Below are 21624 nucleotides of genomic sequence, written 5' to 3'. Positions count from 1 at the left end.
ACCACCTATTGAAAGCCTTTTGTGAGGGAAACTTTACTTTTAGGGAAAGGCAGAAACTGAACTGGCTAGAGATTAACTGCTTTTATTCCAAAATAAGAGCCCTTTCATTTCAACAGTGAAACAGTGATGCATGCTTATTATCAGGGATCCTGGTTTTCTTTGATAAAAAAATTCCCCAATTTTCAGATTTAAAAAAGTAACCGAAAATCCACATTTTTCTGTAATTAAAATGTGTGTGTACACACACACACACACACACACATATATGTGCGTGTATACATACACATATATACACACACACACACACACACACACACACACATATATATATATATACACACATATATACACACATACACACACAAAATAAAATCATGGGAAAATGTGGATTTTCGGTGACATTTTTTAATCCGAAAATTGGGGACATTTGTTAATCGGAGAAAACCAGGATCCCTGCTTATTATCCTTCATTTAACATTGTTGTAAAGCCAAGATAAAACAATTGGCGTTTGATCCCATATATGCTGATGCCCCTGGAATTAGTAGCTGATGTACAATAACCTTACAGCTGATGTAGGCCAAACAAGTTTTACATTAGTGTCATATTCAGTAGAATCATATAATAATTGAAAACCCTAAATATCTACCAAATGAGCAGACTTGTGTCTACAAATGAGTTCTTCCAAATGAGATGGTGAATAATACCTGTTCCTTCAGTTCACTGTGATCACAAGAACTGAGCCATGTGTATAAAGTGCTCCCACAAAAAGAGAGGTCTAGGCTGCAAATCATGGTCTCAATTTTTTTTTCAATCTGGGATTCCTTTTTTTTTAAGATGGAAAGAACAAGTAATGGGAACTGAAATTGGTCCAGCAGAAGAGATGAACTAAAAGTAAACAAGAACTAATATTTACTTTTGAAATTTTACACCAGTGAAACCACAGCTTAAGTGAGTTTCACTTGCAATCAAGATTGAGAAAGGTTCTCAAAAGAAAACAAACAAACTGGCCAGTTTAGCATTATTCATTTCCAGTCCCTTTCACTGGGCCAGGCTATTACTCATGCTAACCTGACACCCTTGATTTTTAAAGTTCTTATGAATAGTGTGGTTGACAACAAAAAAGGCCATTTCATTGCCCAAGGGCGGGTGGAGTGGGGGAGGGAGGCATAAAGAGAAATAATCCCCTTGACATCTGTTAATTAAAGAGCCCTATGTCAGTATGCAGAAAATCGGAACGACATAAACATTAAGTGAGAAAACATTCAACGGAAAGAATTTTGAAGTCCGATATAAGAAAGTTGTCAAGTCTTGTAATTTTATAAAAAGTCTTGCAATAATTTGTGCTTTTGTTTAAAGCCCCAGCTCTTGAAACCATAAAAATTATGTGATGATAATAATCTTAACAGAAAAACTTAGTTTGTTTCCCTTCTGGTATCAGGGAAAAGCTTGAAAACATGAACTCTAAAATGCTACAAGCCAGAAAGCAAAGAAAAAAGAACTCAACTTTTATCATTTAACTTGTATGATTTCTTTGCTGATTTGTGTTTCTTAGTGTGTAGGACTGTAAGTCTCCCATATTAATAGAGTTTTCTTTTCCCTAAAATGTGTCATGGACCTTAAATTTATCCAGGTCATCCTAGAAAAAGATAAAGAGGTTTTCACAATAAGGGTAACATTCACTCCTGTGTAGATCCAGAACACAGATGTATATTCCTCTACATCCCTATTCACTTCCAAACCATATGGCATTTGTTAAAGGAAGTATAATAGCTGGTTACATCAAGTATACCATTTTCTCATTTTTAACATTTTCATTATGTACACTATGGGGTATAAAAGCCTTCAAGGTATTTCATTGGGATGTTCTGCTTCAAAATTAATAACAATACATTGTACTATTTAATCCCAGTAGGAAATTTTAGAGGAACACAGAACTTCAATGAGAAAATACCAGGACAGATCCTGTTTTGTTTCATAATGCTCCATTATACATTTCTGTTCTAAGCCTGGCCATGGTGGTTTGGCTAGAAATGTAAGAGTTTGAGGAGTTTTTTTCATTCTTATATTTTAGCACAGGATAAAACCTATCCTACATAGACGTAGAGGACCAGATTTTTTAAAGGTGTTCAGCTCCTGTTTCATCCATGGGAACTCTTTTGAAAATCTTGAAAATTTCATGGATAAAATGATGGGGGGTTTTCTGTCATTAATAATGTATTTAAAGAATATGAACAGTGGCTTTTTCATAGAGTTCATAGACATTAGGGGCTGGAAGGGACCTCAGAAGATTGAGTCCAGCCCCCCTGCCATAGGCAGGAAGTCCACTGGCTGGGGTCAAATGATCCCAGCAAGATAAGCAACCAAATGCCTTTTGAATGAATCTGGAGTAGGTGCTTGCACCAACTCTGGGGGACACTCAGACTATATTTCCAGCCTAAATCTGCTTTCCAGAAGTTTGTGGCTGTTAGTCCTTGTTATCCCTTGAGGTGCTCTGGTGAACAGGCATTCCCCCAGATCCTGGTGCACCCCCATTATGTACTTATAGGCTGCCACTAAGTCCCCCCCTGAGCCTTCTTTTCTTCAGACTGAAGAGTCCCATGTCCCTCAGCCTCTCCTTGCAAGGCTTGCTTTCTTGGCCTTTAATCATGCAGGTGGCTCTCCTTTGGACTCTCTCAGGCTTATCCACCTCTATCCTGAAGTGAGGGGCCAAAAACTCGATGCAGTACTTCAGCTGAAGCCTCACTAAGGCTGAATAAAGCAGGAGGATGATGTCCCTGGTTTTGCTTGAGATGCATCAGTGGATACATGCCAGAGTTTGTTTTGCTTTGCCAACTATGGCATCGCACTCATGGCTCATGTTCATCTTGTGGTCAATCAAGACCCCCCACATGTCTGTAAGTATGATGCTGGTTTTTCCTCCCATGGTAGAGCACTCTGCACTTCTCTATGTTGAAAACCATCAGGCTTTGGTCTGCCCACCCTGTGGGTATGTCCAGGTCTGCCTGTATCCCCAGCCTGTCCTCCAGTGTTACTGCCTTCCTCCATAGGAATGTGGACCTGCTATGGCATGCCTAGGTACACCAGAACCTGTTTTGCTTGCTATAGATTCCACTCTCAGCCCTAGAGTATAAGCAAGGCCACAGGTACAAACACTAGACTCTCCATATTGATTTGAATCTTCTAATGTCCCATCTTTGATTTAGTTTATTCTCTAGGTCTCCGCATCTAAAGTGTCTCGCTTTTCTCATTTCTTCTCATATTACATCTCAACGATTCCCCTCTATGAACATAACTGAAACTTTTGTCCAAGATTTCTCCATCTTGTATAGTGACTACAACAATCTACACCTCTCTAGCCTTCTTACCCAGCTTATATTTAGTCAGAATGCTGCTATGTAGATCATTATCTTGGCTCATCATTCAACCACACACCCTTGTCTTTGCATCCCTTCACTAGATCCTCCTACACCACTGTATCAAACACAAACTGCTTGTCCTTGCTTTTAAGGTCCTTCACCAGAAAATGGGTGGTGAAGGACCCTAGCTCTACCCAAATAGCATCTGTTGTTGTAGTATCAAAACATGAACCCACTATGCAAGCTATTATACAAGTGATTATGCATTCCATTATTATTATTATCAATGTAGAAGAGACCTTGACTCAGCCTGGACTTCATAAGACTAATCTTGATTGTTCCTTTGCAGTGATGGAGCTTACTAAAACTAATCCACAGAAATGCTGTACTGTCTTCCTTCAGAACTATCCCCTACTGCAATGACTTCAACAGCCTTGAGAAGGGAGGCAACAGGTGTATTGTGGCAGATGCTTATGCAAATCAGTATCATCTCCTTGTTACCCGTGTTCTCCTGCCTGCATTCATTTCCTGTTTCTTGTCTTATCCAGTTGGCAAATTCATTTCAGTAAGTACTGTCACTTTATTATGTTTGCATTTGCCTTGGACAATAGCTGTGGACATGTTGCTACATCAACAACAGTAATTATTAATAACATTAAAAGTATTATGTTTGTAGATTGTAGGCCTTGTTATGCTCACTGCCTTTCCCCCATTATGATTTTTTCATTGCTATTAATAATGAGGTTCCTTTGTTTAGCTTTGAATATTCACCCCACCAATTGCTAATTAAAACAACATGATAAATATAGTCCACTCAGCATTTTCATCCATCTACACATTCCTTCCCTGGTACTCATCCCTCTTCTACCATCTTCTGCCTCATGGGAATAGTCATAATTCCCTAAACCTTCCCTTCCTTTCTGTCCAGATTTTTAGATAACACTTCTTTACCCTCTCAGCTTCAATATCTGTACTATTTTTACTTGCTTATAGCTAATCCTCTATCAGAATAGTTTGATTTTTCATAAATCTACAATGTACCACTCCTGCCCATGTGGGGAAAAAAAACAGCCTACCTTTACAGTTATTGGCAAACATTTGTTATGGGCAGCCACAGTATTACGTTTTGGTTAAGGGCCAACTAAGCCATTAACTGCAGCTAATGGTGTAGAAGGAAAACTTCCTCCCATGCTATTTTCTAATTGCTAGGCAAGCAAGCCAAAATACATATACCTGCAAGATTAGCATCACATCCTCAGCTGCTGAAAACTGATGGAGCTCCACTGACCACTACAATGGTATGCCCATTTACAGCAGATGGGGAATATGGCCTGCTGATTTCTGGAACAAGGAAAGCATAGAAATAAAGAAAAAGAATGAGATTTGTGTCAGGTCATGTGTCAATTGTATGCATATTATAAAAAGACTAGGGAATAAAATCAGATAGGCCTAGAAAAGAGGCTGGAACAAGAGGCTGATGTGTAGCCAGCATGTGACGCTGGCACCCCATTCACTTTCATCACCCTGCCCAATTCTTGTCTTAAACTCCATAGGGAAGCCATCATGAAACTTTCTGAAGGGAGAAATGTTGCAGAAGCAATTCAGGATGTAGAAAGAGAGAACCTGTGAATTGTTTCAAGCACCTTTGAAACACTTTAAAAAGACAGCTGTATGTGGCCTTTGAAATGTTCCAAAAGTGGCTGAAGAGCTCCAAAACAGCACATCTTGAAATAAGGTACTAGCATGAAGAATTTTACTTCTTTATATGTCTGCACAGGGACTGGGGATCCATAGTTCCTTGAGAATCCCACAGTACTTTGCTCCCCCCACCCTTTGTGGGGGGCAGAGGGACAGTGGGATGGACAGTATGGCAACTGATAGGCAGCCTGCCAAACTGTCCAGCTGCGGGGTCCCACTTCTGGATCCAACTCCTGGGTCCTCCCTGCTTTGGCACTTGAAGCACTTCTGGATCCCTACTAGGACCCTATACCATCTTCACTCCCCTGCCCCTAGATGCACCTGCTATCCCCCCCTCACCAGAGGGGCACTGCTGGCACTAGTGCCAGACTCTCCAGCCCCAGTCCCCTCAATGTCTGCTTCAGCGAGAGAGGAAGATGAGAGGTTTGGGAGATTTGGACTGGAGAGCTGGACTTCTGGCAGCAAGAGACCAGGGAGCCTCTGCCACTACCAAAGACTCCTCCACCCAGGCATTGCCCCTCTCTGCCCGCAACCACACCCCTGCTGACATTCCTCCTCCAGTGCTAAAGACATTCCCTGCTCTTCTCTCTCCCCCTAACAGTTTGCTCCCCTCCCCACCCTTTGCAGGGAGTGGGAATAAAACCACAGGTTCTCCAGCCTCCAGTATTGCCTCCTGGCTGGAAAGCCATTCCTATGTCTGCATTAAGCTATTTTGAGGTGCTCCATCTGGGATTGTTCATAAGTCCTGCAGCTGAAACTATAGATTTTTTAAACTTTTCCAAAAAGAAAACATTCAAAAGTTACCTCTGTCTACACTCTCACTGTGGCTTCCCCCACCCCCACCCCCAATATTTGATATTCTCTCAAACCCTTTTCCTTGATTCTATCTTGCAGATTTCTCTCCCAAAAAAAAGAGTACTCATGAAATTTCAGTCATCCTTCATTTCCCTGTCAATTCCCTGAACTTTCTCTTCACTGCTCCAGTCAGAGTCCCAAGGAACTCCAACCTGCCATATCTAACTAGTCAACGAGCCGTGTTGACACCAGTCCCTCCTGACTCAGGGACCAGATAGTCTTCAACCCCATACCAAACTACTCAATGGACCTGCATTGATGAGGGCTCTATGGGAGGAGAATATAATCCTAAAAGAAGCCTGAAATGGTGGTTACATTGCACCACAAATTAAGAAAATATCAGATGACTGTACAAAGAGATTTGATGATATGCCAGTTTAATTTACCATAAAGTTTGGATTTGGACCCAAACTGTTGTAAAGTATAGAGATTTTTTTGATCTAGGTTTTTTACTTTAGCCAATTTTTAATAATTATATAAAATTATTCCACCTTTTCCCCCAAGCCTTTAAAGGGGCACATATGACTCTGCATGTCTCCCCTACCTCATCTAACAAGAGTGGGGCCAGAGAGACATTCTTAAATGCCTAGTCTTCTGCTCTCAGACTTGTTCTACCTGAGAGAAGTCCACATTGAGATGAGCAGTCCCAAACCAGAGGTTGCAAGGACAGGTACCAGTATGTTATTAGGTTGGCTTCCTAAAACCTATAAACTCACCAGTGGAACAAGATCCATGACAGAAGTAAAGGGGGCTTCAGTAGCCCATGTGATAGCAAGGCATTTCTTGATTGCAGTGTATTTTTTTCCCTGAGATGGAAAGACTTTTAGTCTTTTGTATTTTCATAGTTTCATAGATGTTTCATTTAGTGGCATATACTAGAGACTCTACATTAGGGCTGTGTGAAGCGTCAGTAGCCGATTCGATTCGGAGGAGATTCAGCCCGATTTGGTGGCTGAATCTCCAAATTGAATTGGGAGACCAATTAAAAGGCCTGAATCAAATTGGAAACCTCCGAATCGATTCGGAAAAGATTCAGTGCCGCTTTGGAGATTCGGCCATAGACTAAACAGGCAGCAGTCCTCACCATGCTGGACAGGACACAGCTGCCTTCAGCTGGTAAGTCTGTTGTGGTGGGCAGAGGAGGAGGGAAGGGGCGTGGGAAGGGGCAGATCAACACTCCCACAGCGAGGGAGGGATTAGGGCTGAAGCTGGGACTGGAGCTGGGGCTGGGACCTAGGCTGGGGCAGGTGCCACCCAGGGAGGGGATGGGGCGGCTCTTGCCACTGTTCCTGCTGCCAGTCTGGGAGCACATGGAGCAGGGGCATGTGGCCCAGGATCTGCACAGGGCAAGGGGGGCCGGGGCTGTGCTGGACAGAAGGTGAAATGCACTGGTAGCGAGGGCTATGCCCCCCTTGCAGCTCACCCAGCTAGCTTTGCCCCAGCTGGGCGAACAGCAGCAGGGCATGCAGGGGGTCGAGGCATGGGCCTCCAGATTGGGGCTTATCCAGAGGCAGCACCGAGGCAGTGGGGGGCATAGCCCCTGCTCCCAGTGCCTTCTGCCTTTTGTCTGGTGCAGCCCCACCCTGCCCACCCTGCACAGATCCTGGGGCACATGCCCCTGCCCCATGCCCTCCCGGACCAGTGGCAAGAGCAGCAGTGAGAGCTGCCAGACAAGCCACCACACAAGCAGCTCCCAGACCAGTAGTGCACAGCAGCATGAACTGCCCCACGCCCTCCCTGGGCAGCGCTTGTCCCAGCCCCAATCCCTCTCTCACTGTGGGGGCATTGATCTGCACCTCCCCACACCATGCCCCTTCCCTCCCCACTCCACCCACCACAACAGACTTACCAGATTTCCAGCACCAAGGACTGCTGCCTGTTTAGTCTATGGCCAAATCTCCGAAGCGGTGCCGAATCTTTGGATCCGATTCAACTGAATCAAATTGGGACAGTGATTTGAATCACCAAATTGAATCGCTGTCCCTCCGAATCAGCTGAATCCGAAGTGAATATTTGCTGCTTCACACAGGCCTACTCTACATATGTTTTTACTTTATCAAAGAGGTGTCTGGAACTGAAAGAGCCCCCACACAAAAGCTGTTGGCTTTTGGAGCCAATAAAATTCACCAATAGACTTTTCCCTTCAAGAAAGGGAAAAGGGAGGACCCGGGCAATTATAGGCCCGTCAGTCTTACCTCAATCCTGGGGAAGCTCTTTGAGAAGATCATCAAGGAGCACATTTGTGATGGGCCGGCATCCGAGATGATGCTCAGGGGCAATCAGCATGGATTTATTAGGGGGAGATCATGTCAGACCAACCTGATTGCCTTTTATGATCAGGTCACAAAGGCCATGGATGCAGGTGTCGCGGTGGATGTAGTCTTTCTGGACTTCAGCAAGGCCTTTGACACCGTCTCTCACCCCATCCTAATTAGTAAACTAGGCGACTGTGGCATAGATGCCTACACGGTCAGATGGATTGCAGATTGGCTGAAGGGTCGCACTCAGAGGGTGGTGGTGGATGGATCATATTCGACTTGGGGGGAGGTGGGTAGTGGAGTCCCTCAGGGCTCGGTCCTGGGCCCTGCGCTGTTCAATGTCTTCATCAGCGATCTTGATGTTGGGGTGGAGAGCAACCTGTTTAAATTCGCTGATGACACCAAAATTTGGGGGGAGGTGAGCACGCTAGCAGGGAGAGAGAGATTGCAGAAGGATCTGGATAGGTTACAGGGGTGGGCAGACAGGAACAGGATGCGTTTCAATACGGACAAGTGCAGGGTGCTGCACTTGGGTAGAAGGAACCAGCAGCACACTTATAAGATGGGGAGCTCCCTACTTGAGAGCACGGAGGCGGAAAGGGATCTTGGTGTCATTATTGACTCCAAGATGAACATGGGCCGACAATGCGAGGTCATGGTTGGCAGGGCTAACCGGACCTTGTCGTGCATCCACAGGTGCATCTCGAGTAGAGCCAGGGAGGTGATCCTCCCCCTCTATGCGACGCTGGTCAGGCCGCAGCTGGAGTATTGTGTCCAGTTCTGTGCGCCCCATTTCAGGAGGGATGTGGACAACATGGAGAGGGTCCAGAGGAGGGCCACCCGCATGATCCGGGGACAACAGGGCAGACCCTACAGTGAGAGACTGCGGGACTTGAACCTATTCAGCCTCCACAAGAGAAGGCTGAGGGGGGACCTGGTGACCGTCTATAAACTCACTAGGGGGAACCAGAAGGGTTTGGGGGAGACGCTGTTTCCCCTAGCCCCTGCTGGCATAACAAGGAATAATGGGCACAAGTTGATGGAGAGGAGGTACAGATTGGACATCCGAAAAAACTACTTCACAGTCAGGGCGGCTAGGAGCTGGAACCAACTTCCAAGGGAGGTGGGGCTGGCCCCTACCCTGGGGATCTTTAAGAAGAGGCTGGATACTTACCTGGCTGGACTCATTTGAGTCCCGTTTTTGTTTTTAGGGTGAGTGGTTTTGTTTGTGTTTTTGGGTTGTTCTCCCGCCCTGGCGGGGGGGCGGGCTAGAAGATCTATTAGGTCCCTTCCGACCCTGAAACTATGAAACTATGAAACTATGACACATCAAGGGTATTTGGACTTTCCCCTCCTTTCATCAGCTAGGGCATTGAGTAAGCATCATTTAACTGGTAAATCTCAAGAAGTGAATTGTCCTAGTTGGTGTCAGCACCTGAACAATTGGACTATACCATTCATTGGACATTCCCCAGCCACACCAAACTGGAGCAGCCTCTGCACCTTCCTTCTCACAGTGCCTCTTAAATGTTCCAGGACCTGGGAGTACCCTTTCTGGAGAGGGCAACCTAATTTTAGGTGAATGCAGAGTTCAATAAGGAACAAAAGCAAGGTCTTGTCCCTTCTTGGCAACCTTGCACTGATAGACGTGGAGCTGAACATTTTTATTATACTATTGGTCTTAGGCCTGCTGCACAGCTTTGAGGTTTTCCTATGCATATGCCCTCATCAAATCCAGCCTCTGCCAGAACTCAGGACATATTGAACCACACTCTGTATTTTATGCCCTGTACCTGCCATGATCCATAGAGAAGATCCACTAATCCTCAAGGCTGTTTCTCATAAAGTAACTTGAGTAAGGTAAAACATGTCAATGACTGGGGAGGGCCTTCCAGATAGCAGACAGCAGGTAAAAGTAACAACTTGTCCTAACTCCAGCGTTCCTCACAAGGCTGGCACTTGGAGGTCTTTGAATAGCTGCCAAGACCTCACAATCCAATTCTCCCTCCAAAATTTATTTTCGGAGGCAAATTGTTTTAACCAGGCTGGATACTTGATGGCAGTGGACCTACTCAATATCTTACCTGATGGTAGTAATATGACAGAACTACTCCAGAGTCACTAACTCTGGTGGTTCCATGGAAATTGGCAACAGAAATCAGTGGCAATTGATAGCTATGGTAAGCTGAGTCTAGGGGCTGCAAGAGTACCACTGAACAGGGAAGGCTGCGGCGTTGCAGAAGGAACTGGTGGCCGACAATGGCACCTGGGTAGCAAGCAACCTTTTGTTGTTCTCAGAGGTTGCTTACCCCTGTTCTATCAGATGTAAGACAAACTGCTGCTGTTCCTCACCCTGCTCTTTTGTAACCAGTGCTGCTGGTATTATAAATGTTGCTACAGCTGCTGCTGTAGCTGCTGCCACTGTTACAGCTGCAGTTTACCCAGACACTTTAGCAGGGCTTCAGGATTTTTCCAGATAGTGGCTAACTTATGCTTGCATTCTCCAGCTTGAGTAACAAGAGTTGGATACTCTCTACTTTTGTTTACAGATACTCTTTAGCCAGAATTATTTTTGGATAGAAAGAACTGTAGTCTGAAATCAATACCCTTTTGCTCTTTTGACTCCAGGAAGAGGAAAAAATAATTACTCTCCCCCACACCAAAATCCCAATGCCAGTGTCAGCCTAGTTATTTCAGCAGCATAGACATGCACATCACAGACAGACTGCTTGCTTGCCTGCCTTCTCCCTCCCTGGGAGTTCTTAAACCTTCTAGCTGAAACCCCAGGCAAACTAGTAGATCCTTATGACCTGACAATAAGCCTGTCTCACGAAAAGCAACAGGTCTAGCTGCACCCTGGGTCTCCCAAACACCTTGCCCAAGAAAAATTCTTAACCAGAGATATACAAGCAGCTGGGCTCCTGGAACATCAGTAGCACATGAAGGCGGCAGCAACCTTCCAGCTGCTGATGGCATGATGCACAGCTGTTATTTTTGCACAAGAGCAGCTGCTATTTTTGGTCCCTGATTGCCCTTAGTTACACTATTGCTCTTGAGCACTGAAACCACTTAAATCACATCAGAGTCAATGGAATTGCTCATACTCAAAAATAAACACAGCAGGGCCCCAGTATAGCATAGGTATGATATGTGATACCTGTTATATATCATATACCAAATATGCTACACCAATTGCCAGCAATAGAATTACATGCATCTATATATTTATTGTAAATTAAGTTAAGAGCTACCATTCTATTATTTCAGTGTTTCAGGAAAACAGTTTTGATCTGAGTACTCAAGCACTTCAACCTGCTTAGAACTTCTTAGTATCTTCCTTCAGTGGTGTATCAGATCTAGTTCAAAAGTCCCAAGATGAAAACTGCAATTACAGTTCTGATGAGAACTTCTTTACTTTCGCCGTTGGGCTTTGTGGAAATGTACATCTCTCTTCTCTGTTGCCCTTTTGACTGATTGTCTTGATGCTGCTGCTGCTGCTTTCTCCTCCTCATCTGACTCATATCCCCGCATTACTGCTGTACCAAACTGGGGTTTTGGCATTAAAGCTGGTCTTCTTATTGTGGCTGATCGATCCAACTTGCTTGAGCTTCCTGTTTGAGCTGTAAAGTCTGATGGTTCAGCTCTTCTGTTTAACTGTGCCATGGGAATTATTTCCTTATGCTGTTGCTTTGACTCAAGTGACCTCAATCGCCGCTGGGAACTGAACATGGCAGAGACCACATGATCAGAGTCACTGCCATAATCACCTGAACAGTAAGACAAGAGAGATTCATGTTATAGAAAATATACAACTATATTTTATTACTGATGACAATTAAACAAGCCACATTCAGTGTTCCAGGGTGTTACTTTAAAAAGCCCGCAGTTTGCAATATTACAACTGCAGCATTTAGTGCAACTCTTTAAAATAACATAAATAGTATTACTATGATGGACAATTAAAAAAAATAACCTACAGTTCTTTGAGGAAAATAAAATGATTTTATGTTAACTAAAGCTTTGTGTATTGTTCATTGCTCAGCTCTTGAATCTTGATGAATGAGCCCCTTCTGCACAACACTGCTATGGAAATTTTGCCATGGAGCAGGGCCTACAGCATTAGACCGCATGTAAAAAAGGAAGTTTCCAACCCCACCAGGGACCAAGTTGGCTTAAAGGTCATCTATTATTAACATGACAAACAAACTAGTTCTACCTGAAATCAGAGGTTTGGCTTCAGGACCTTTTGATTAACCTGGATGCATCAGAGACAAGCCTTTTACTTTCAGGACTGAATTCAGGATTGACTAACCTTACTGAAGATACAACCTTTGGCACCCAAGTATTTCAAAGGTCATGGTGCAAAACTGTTGCCTATACATAGCTACAACTGGCTGTCTTATTTCACAGAACCAACTCTCTGCTTGCATTAATAACATGTCATCCAAAGTCTGAGGGTGTAAATGGGTTAGCCATACAAGTAATCACATGAGTAACTGGTGCCTCCTGAATCTGGCAGGGCACCTGCAGAAGCCGCCACCAGTGGTGACCCTTTCAGGGGGGCACCAGCCCTACCGACAGCATCAGTGTTGGCCGTCGGGGGAGAGGGGGCACTGGCCCTGTTGGGGGGGGGCACGTGCACCCCCATGCATCCCCTACCAGTCACCTATGATTAATCATAAAAATACAGCTACAACCACATGTTATCATTCTGTGAGAATGTCACAAATTTGTGTGTTATGGACTCACATCAGTCTGTATTGAAATTATGGGACTTTGGCCAATTGCATGTGTAAGAGAAGGATTCTAGGGTATACACAGGCACCTGACTTCCCCTAGCTGCAAAGTAGAAGATGAAAACTTGGGAGGAGAAATCAGGGAAGTACCCGGTGCTGGTAGAAGGCAGTGGTGGGTGCCATATAAATGCCATACAAAAGCAGATAAATGTGCATGATGTAAGCCAGTTCTGAATTCCTACAGGATATACAATTGTAACTGTAAAATTTATTAAACAGTTTTTCTGCATCTCCAGAGAGGTAGGCAAAGTAAACTGTATATGTTACCTGTAAAGATGTCACTTCTTGTTTTTCGTCTAACTGGATGACTGGAGCCATGTGGTAAAGAGAAGTAATGCAAATGTTTGGTGCTAGCCTGTGTATAAAGAAAGAAAAATAGATTTACCTGTTCAAGGGGGAGGCAGAAGTAGAGCCAGTTCAACAGACAACATGTGCCAGAATGTTTCCTCTGAATATTCAAAATTCCTCCTGAGGAAATGGGGTACAGTTCCCAAGGAACACGCTAGACTTAATTCAGTGGAAAAGCTAGGTTTTGGAGAGCAAGATAATTGCAAGAATAGCATCTATTAGGACAGTGCAAGTACAAGGCAGTGATGGGCTGCTTTTTACTGCTTTTTCTCAATCACATGCCTTCCACACACTTAAAGTCACATTTACAGGCAAACAATTGGGACCAGTGTCTAGACCTTGGTCAATAGCAAGACTCCTACTGACTTAAAGAGCTGTGAATCAGGGTCTTAGAGTGTAAGTTATATTTGCAAAAGGAATCAGAACTTGTGAGTAGAAGTAATATCTTTTATTAGACCAACTAGATTTTTGCAAAAAAAATTGTTTAATCTGTTTGGTCTAATAAAAAATATCATCTCTAACATGAGTTCTGATTCCTTTTGCCTCTAGACCAATACAGCTACAACCTGGATACCTGTTACACTTGCGTGCACTTGTGTACACAAAGTGAGGATCTTGTCACATATTACCCTTAGGACAGATTTTATTTAGATTGTAGTAAGCATTACTGCATGTTAAAAAGTTTTCTGAACATGCACATGATAATGCTTACTATGATCTAAATCAGGGGTATCAAAGATTCAGACAACTACCAAGATCTGGCCCATGGAGCCACATCATGTGGCTTCCACTGCTGGCTCTACACAGAGCCAAATTGAGACAACCCCCTACCACCTCCCACTCCCCACTCTCACCCCACACATGCTGGATCCAAAACCCATAATACCCACTTTGGCTGATCTGGGATGTAAGCCGCATGCAGTGCCTGCTCCTGCTGGTCTGGGGCAGGCACCACATGCAATGTGGGTCCCAGAGAGGGTGCCACGCGTGGCACAGTCCCAGACTGACCAGAGTACAAACTGGATCTGGCATCCTGTGGAGGAGCTCCATGTGTTCCCCAGATGTTGGATCTGACACCTGCTTTGGCCAATTCAGGGATGTACCACATACACCTCCCATTCCAGCCAGTCTGGAACCTGCACTACAAGTGGTACGTGCCCTGAACTGGCTGGAGCTCATGTCCCAATTCAGCAAGAGTGAACACCATGTGCACCTAGTCCTGGACCAGCCAGAGTGAGTGATGTGGGCACTGGATCTAGTATACAGGGGGGTGGGAGGAGACCCATGAGTCTGGCCCTCATGGCCAGATGAGTTTGAGATCCTGGATCTAAATGAAACATGTGCTAAGTGCCGAGGCCCTTCAAGACTCCTGTGTGCAGCTGTGGGAGTCAGCTGGGAGTCAGTCCCAGCCCTGGCACTACACCAGAGCCAATTCAAGGCTCCAGCATGGTGGGGCAGGGGAAGGGAAGGGGTGCCTGGGAGCAACAAACTGTTGTCAGACCCAGCCCCTGCTGAGCCTGGCTGCCATTCAAGCCTCTGGTGTGGTCATGGGGCTGGGAGTGTCAATTGACACTCCCAGTCCCCTCACCACGCTGGAATCCCCTGATCATATTACCTCCTTGGAGCAGTCAGATGGTAGCTCCACATGTGTTAGGTAACATGATCCAGAGATAATCCTCACTGGAAAAGTCTTAACTTTGCTACACTGCAATGGCATTTATCACATGTTTTACTGCTTGAATACTTGGAAGCTAGCACTTTTAAGTACAGTTAACATGTCTTAAAAGTAATGGAGAACAAGGCTGTGTGTGTCCTGTCATTTACAATTTATACTGACATGTAAGTGACATTACTTTTTGTAACATTACTGAATTTGGCCCTTGGTTTCCATATACTTCCATTTTCCTGTGCTCTGTGGGAAGTAGCCATTTTACTTACTGCATGTGCAAATTCATGAACGACATGTTTTGTATTTACAGAGACTTGCAGATTTATATATTTATAGAGATATGCAAATATTTCCATGTCCTGATCACACAAATAGTAGCTTGCATACAGGTACTGGTCTCCCCCAAGGTAGGCTGTGTCCTTTCCTTAAGCTCTGCTGTAGGCTGTTCTGGTGACGGATGAGGATTTCTTTGGCCTGTTTCTCACTTGTTTCAGTTGCCAGAGTGTATCTGTTATAGGATGGTGCCTGAAACAGAAGATGCATTTGTTTGATTCTCTTCCCAATACACACTCAGAGCTTTAATTGGTTGAAACAGCACAATCTAGTCAAGTGTCTGCCCCTGACTCATTGTCAAACCTTGCACCAGTTTGGTCTCCACTATTCCATTTGCAGCACTCCAGTCCTTCCCTAATTGGAAGCCATAGGGCTTATATTCTCACTGTGTGGCAAACCCTATGGGGCGTACAGACACAACTGATCTATACCATTCTTATCTCAATACAAGCACGCCTAGGAACAGGCTACTGATTTGCCTAGAAGCAAAGGATTTCTTAATCCTGGGAAGCATCCAGGGAGGCACCGAGTATGTACAAAAACAGCAGCTGGGTTCCCCTCTTCAGATCCTGCATCAACTAGCCGTTAGTCAGACACAGAGATTGGACCTATCTCTATGACAAGCCTGCTCTATGCTAACATTTTCACCAGCCTGCTGTCAGACCAGCACAGTATTTTGGGTCCTACCAACAAAACCTCCATTTACCAACAGGGTTACTTCTTATTCCTGAGTGACAAAGACCTTTCTTCTGAGACATTTCTACCAGCAGAGTGCTGGTGTTGACACACATTTACCTGCACTACTATAACCCTTCTCCAAAACCACACCAAGGTAGAATACTAACTTCCACTGTGACTGGTCTACTAGGACATTAGTATCACTGCACCAGTTTCCACCTGTGTATCCCTTTACACCTGTTCAAAGTGAGTGCAAGGTAGGTAATAAACCCTGTTGCCTGATTCTCAGCTAGATTGTGGCTGCTTTGCCCCATGCTGGCAGTGCAAAGGAGTCTAAAAGCAGGCTTCAGTTTAATTTTCACCCACTTTAAGGAGCTTTTACACCACCTGTGGCATCATTGTAGAAGACAATCAGGCCCTCTCCATCTAATTTGACAGTTTTACACTCACTATGCACAAGCATAAATGGCTGAGAAAGACAAAACAGTAGAGAGCAATAGTATAACTTAAGGTAGGCAAGCAGGGTACCAGTCTCAGTTGCCCACTTAGCAGGGTGCCAGAATGGTGGACCCCCAGGGAACCTGTGCCAGGACAACAGCAGCAGGTCAGCACAGGGACACCCTGCTGCTGCTGTAGAAGGAGCACTCAAGGCCAATAGACTCTGCTACAGCAGCAGTGAGAGCCAGGGACTCTTTTGAGCTCGTGGAGCAGGTAAGGCTCCTACACCATTCCTCTGTGCTGCACTTAGCACCCTGTCCCTTCCAGCACCTAGCAGTACCCACGTCTGGTGGACAGAGGTAGCTAGCTGTGTTAGTTTGAAGTTAGGCAGAAGTTAGGCAGTATGGCACCATATACTGCCCCTGATCTCTGCAAATCCATTCATAGCATCTGATAAAGTAGGCTGTAGCCTATGAAAGTTCATGCATCTTTGAATGGGTTTATAAAGTGCCACCTGCCTGTGATGAAGAGTTAGGCTTATGTCCTGCAAAAAGGGCAAAAGAGTTAAGAGAAAGACATCTCCTGATGGGAGAGCTGTGCGGGCAAATTCACTAATTTGCCCGCACAGTTGTAAAAAACTTTCAGGATTTCAGGTCTGATTTTAATTCCACATGAAGGAGTCTCAAACTGATTCAATTCAAGAGATCTCAGTGAACCTGTTTTAGTATAATAGGGTATTATTAGGCCTGCAAAGTGCAGAATAAGGATAAGTATTAATGTTTAAACCCTTATTTTCCCAAACAAGGCATGGTTTTAAATACCATGTAACATGCTACCATGCATGAGCACACATTCATGTAATCAACTTTGGACAAAAAGTTCTTTACAGAAATGTTCATCATAGATATATGGGGAACACATTGCTAGGAATACAAGAAATTCCTGCCATAAGGATAATATGGGCTCCTGTGGAGTATTGAACAACGTGGGTGTGGAGTATTGAATAATATTAGGAAAGCCTAGCTCATTAATAATAACAGATGTGCATAGCATAGACTTTTCCAACATAGTGTACGTTGCATTAATTAGCTCAGTCTATCAGCATAATGCAAGGTTACCCAAGTATTTGGGCTAACATACTTTGACATACAAGCATTCATTGGAATACACTGGACTGCACTCTATTTATTATTTAGCCAATTCTAAACAGAGGCTGCATCTAGATCAGATCTCACTACATTTTTACAGGATAGTCATGTGCTGTTTTTGCAAAACAAATCCTTGTGGAGGCCCAGCCAGTCCTCATCTTACAGAGAATTGCAAACAGGATGACGGGAGTTGTTCTGCTGTTCTGCAGCGAGGGTAAAGTTTGTCTCTCACATAGCATAAACCCTGTAACCCATATTCCTGTACATCCACTAGCACACCTTGTGCCTACAAAACAGCTCTGATCCCTCACAGCCCCCACTGAGATTACAGTAATCTCTATTTCAAACCTTCTCTGTAAATGGCTTGCTTAGTAGGATAACTACAGCACTTGTACAGGTGGATACTAGTATCCTGAACAACCATATCAGTTCCATCATCTCAGTTGCCATGAGAATTTCTTATACTCCTGCAGTCACAGGTTGTAGCTTGTATGTGACTAGAGGGAGAGGGCTTGGAAAGTTAAACCCTGGAATCTGTAATCATGCTTTGCAGTATCAGAAAGGAAGCCGTTCCTGAGTCTCTTATAACTTTACAGCTAGGGAAGCCTGACCTCTAGAGCTTATTTCTAGATTTTTTTGCTCTCTTGCATTGTAGATTACATCTCACAGTGAAAGGTTAGAAGACAGACCTAGTTTCTTTTCTACACAGAGTTGAATTTATAGCTGGTAACACAGCAGTCCCATTGAAATCCAGCTAGGGAGCTGGCCCCATATATTCCACTGATATTGTTCTGCGGCTCAGCTAAGGATAACCGTATCAATGCTGCTCCTACCATTGGCTGTTGCTATGATATGAGGGAGGGCAAACATGATCTTTTGATCTACAAATACAGGACAATATTAGTAAAATTGCTTACGCACCCTTTGTCTCACTTGGTACAGATTATGTGCAAGCATATCCCTCATGGACTCCACCTCTTCAGGGGAAGGCCTATGCACTCTCCGATTTCTGTTGCTCCTGCAAGCAGAATGGAACACAGATTTAAAAAGATCAAATATTTTCACTAAATGTTTTATGTTCCTATTTTTAGAGCACCATATATGTGAAGAGTACTTTACAGAGCCACACCACTAAGGAATCACCAGAATCTGAAAGAGAAAAAACGCCTGAGCTTGTTTATACCGTACATGCATTTTCTGAGGGGGAAAAATATTATCATGTTGTGAAGTTGTTAGCCCTAAGTTGCTATACAGTTTGCAAAGTTTAACATGAAAGGTCACATTTTCCCCACAGTAAAGTCTTGGAAGATTTTCTAAATCAGAGATTTGGGAGTGACATGGAGCATCACAAAATACTCATGTTTGCTTCTTTTTATCTCTCTCTGCAGTAGAAATGTATTCCCATTCCCTGGGACCATCCATTTTGTATGTACCTACTGATTTTATTTCCATTGTGCTGATGCAAAGGGAAAGGATGATCAAGTTTGTACTCAGGAAGGACAAAAAGATGAAAAGAGACCCAGAAAAGAGTCCCAGAGAAGGAAAGGATACTATACAAATTCTGTAGGAATTCTGGCTTTTAGGACTAGGGAATTGTATAGAGCTATATTGTAAGAGGGAGATACAGTGCCTGTTCTCAATTTAAACTGCAAGAAGGTGCCTAAAATGATCATTCTTCCAATTTTATAAACTAGTGCAAGCCAGTACCCGACTTTCTTGTTGAGGAAACATCAGATGTTGGTTGATAGGAAACAGAGGTAATGGGGTCAGGTATCCAAACTCAAATACTTCCAAACTTCAAAAGTGTTTAAGATCCTCAGTGTTGGCCTTGGCCTATCTCAAGAAAATAATCTTGTGATCAATTCTTGTGAGTGCGCCCTGATTAAAACCTTATCATGTGTGCTAAATGTCAAGTTTGAAAAGTTAAAAGATAGCCATATACAATTCCAATGTTAAAAAGCCACATTGTATAGAGGTTAAAAATGTAAATGACTAGTTTAATATATATTAGGCCTGTGCGAAGTGGCTAGTATTCTCTTCGGATTCGCCCAATTCGGGGGACACTGATTCAATTCGGTGATTCAAATCACTGTCCCAAATTGAATCGGCCAAATCTCCGAATCAAACAGGCCCCACCCCCGCCCGCTTTCCCAGCTCAGTCAATGGTTGCCCTGCCTGGCCCCAGCCTCCAGACTCTTAAAAAAAAAAACCTGCACTCAATAGCTGCTACCAGGCAGGGGAGAGAGGGGGAGCAATCCCCACTGCCCCCAATGATCCACGCTGCATGGGGGGGCTCTGTCATGAGCCCCCATCCCCTGCCCACTCTCCCAGCCCCAGCATCCCAGCTCTTTAAAACAACAAACAAAAAAGCCCCCACTCACTAGCTGCTGCCAGGCATGGGGGCCATCCCTGCTGCACCCTACTGCCCCACACCCACACTTCTAGCCCCCCCCCCATGGCTGCTCCACCCGGCCTCAGTGTCCCAGTGCTTTAAAAAAATGCTGCATGGGGGGCTCTGCCATGAGGCTCCAGAAGCCTGGCCAGCCACTGCAGCATCTGGTGAGTGCGGGGCTATTTTTTTTTTTTAAAGAACCAGGAGCTGGGGCTGGGTGAGGCAGCCATTGATGAGGCTGGGAAAGCAGGCAGGGGTTGGGGGTGCTCATGGGGGCTGGGGGAGTAGGTAGGGCACGGAGTCCAGGTCCAGCTCTCTGCAGTGGCGAGTGAGGACTGCCCTAATTTCCAAAGCTCTCTAAATCTTTTCCGAATTGATTCGGAGAGCTTTGAAGTGATTCAGACCTTTTTATTGGTCTTCTGATTCAATTCAGATTAGGAAATTCAGCCGCCAAATCGGGCTGTATGTCCTCCAAATTGAATCAGAACCTGAAGCTTCGCACAGCCCTAATATATATATATGTCACATTTAGGCTGAAAGGTGACACTACAGAATACCCAATAACCCAGTAGTCAGTGTGGAGCTTCAGCTTCACATCCCACGTCTGAATTAAGCTGAGTAGACACTTGGGTCCAATAAATGTCTGTCCCAATGAATGATAGAGACTCTGAATAAATCAAGCAGAGTAGCAACTTGAATTTATATCTTCCTCATGAGAGGTGAGTGCCTGATCACTGGGCTATTAGTGAGACAGGGCAGGAGAGAATGTCTCTTTTCTGGCTCGGACCAGAAATTCTAGCCTGGATCCAACCAGTCTTTCCTAACAAAAGTTTTATTGAAACAGCAATATTCCATCCAAAAGTGTTAAGGAACAGGCATTTTCCAACAAAAACAGTTTCCTTTAATTTGTAATTACTGCTGCTCATGTTTTCTGAAGTACCTGCTTTTGAACTCCCTATGGACCACTGACCAACAGCCCACTGACCACCAGAGGTCCATGAAAAAAATCTAACAAATTCTTCCTTACACAATACTTTCCCTTCATGGTTGACACAAACATCAGGCCATTCACCTCTTGACCCATGGATCCTCAAGCATGCAGTGCACCTACTGAGATTTTCTCTCCCACAGAATTGGGAAAAAGGTAGGAGAAAGTAGGCAGTACCAAGGAAATACCATGCCTCCCCACTCCGTTTCCCAACTCCAGATCTGCCACAAGCAAATGGAGGAGGAACTGTAGGTACGAAACCATCTCAGTGCTTATCACTTAGGTGACTCAAATAAAATTCCCCTAGTTTCAATAGAGCTTGATACAGCAATAGAACAAACAATGCAAAGGTAATCTGCAGAGTTCTAAAACACAAATAAAAAGTGAACATTCTTTTCATGGGATTAGCCATTAACCTACCAGGTTGATAACAATGAGCATAACAAGTGAGTGGAGAAAAGGTTATTTTTTCAGTTCAGTGAGTGCTCCCTTTAATTCATATTTCACAATATAGGATAATTTCAAAAGCCTGTTTTTAAATTAAACAAGTTCAGCATATTACCCAGGCCATAAAATGATCTTTATTGAAATTTTCTCACTTATCATTATTTCAGCTTCCTGTACAGGTGCTTTATTGGAAAAATCATTACTGAGCTGGTAACATCG

The 21624-nt window shown here is 44.2% G+C and overlaps 1 protein-coding gene across 3 annotated transcripts in view; it reads right to left on the bottom strand.

Moving 5' to 3' along the window:
* Positions 1-11367: 11367 nt before the first annotated feature.
* The window catches only part of SLC9A4 (solute carrier family 9 member A4), a 42743-nt gene continuing 32486 nt past the window's right edge, over positions 11368-21624 (bottom strand). For all 3 annotated transcript variants that reach the window (XM_025213190.1, XM_025213191.1, XM_025213192.1), the window contains 4 exons: positions 18500-18596; positions 15369-15506; positions 13232-13319; positions 11368-11935 (listed from right to left, as the gene is read on the bottom strand). In XM_025213190.1, the coding sequence (XP_025068975.1) occupies positions 11580-11935; positions 13232-13319; positions 15369-15506; positions 18500-18596 (679 nt within the window). In that variant the 3' untranslated portion in view covers positions 11368-11579. The remainder of the gene's footprint in view (positions 11936-13231; positions 13320-15368; positions 15507-18499; positions 18597-21624) is intronic.

Source organism: Alligator sinensis, unplaced genomic scaffold (genome assembly GCF_000455745.1).
Source record: "Alligator sinensis unplaced genomic scaffold, ASM45574v1 scaffold680_1, whole genome shotgun sequence".
Taxonomy (NCBI): domain Eukaryota; kingdom Metazoa; phylum Chordata; order Crocodylia; family Alligatoridae; genus Alligator; species Alligator sinensis.
Note: the sequence above shows the minus strand (reverse complement) of the source record. Positions and strands in the feature narration are given on the sequence as shown.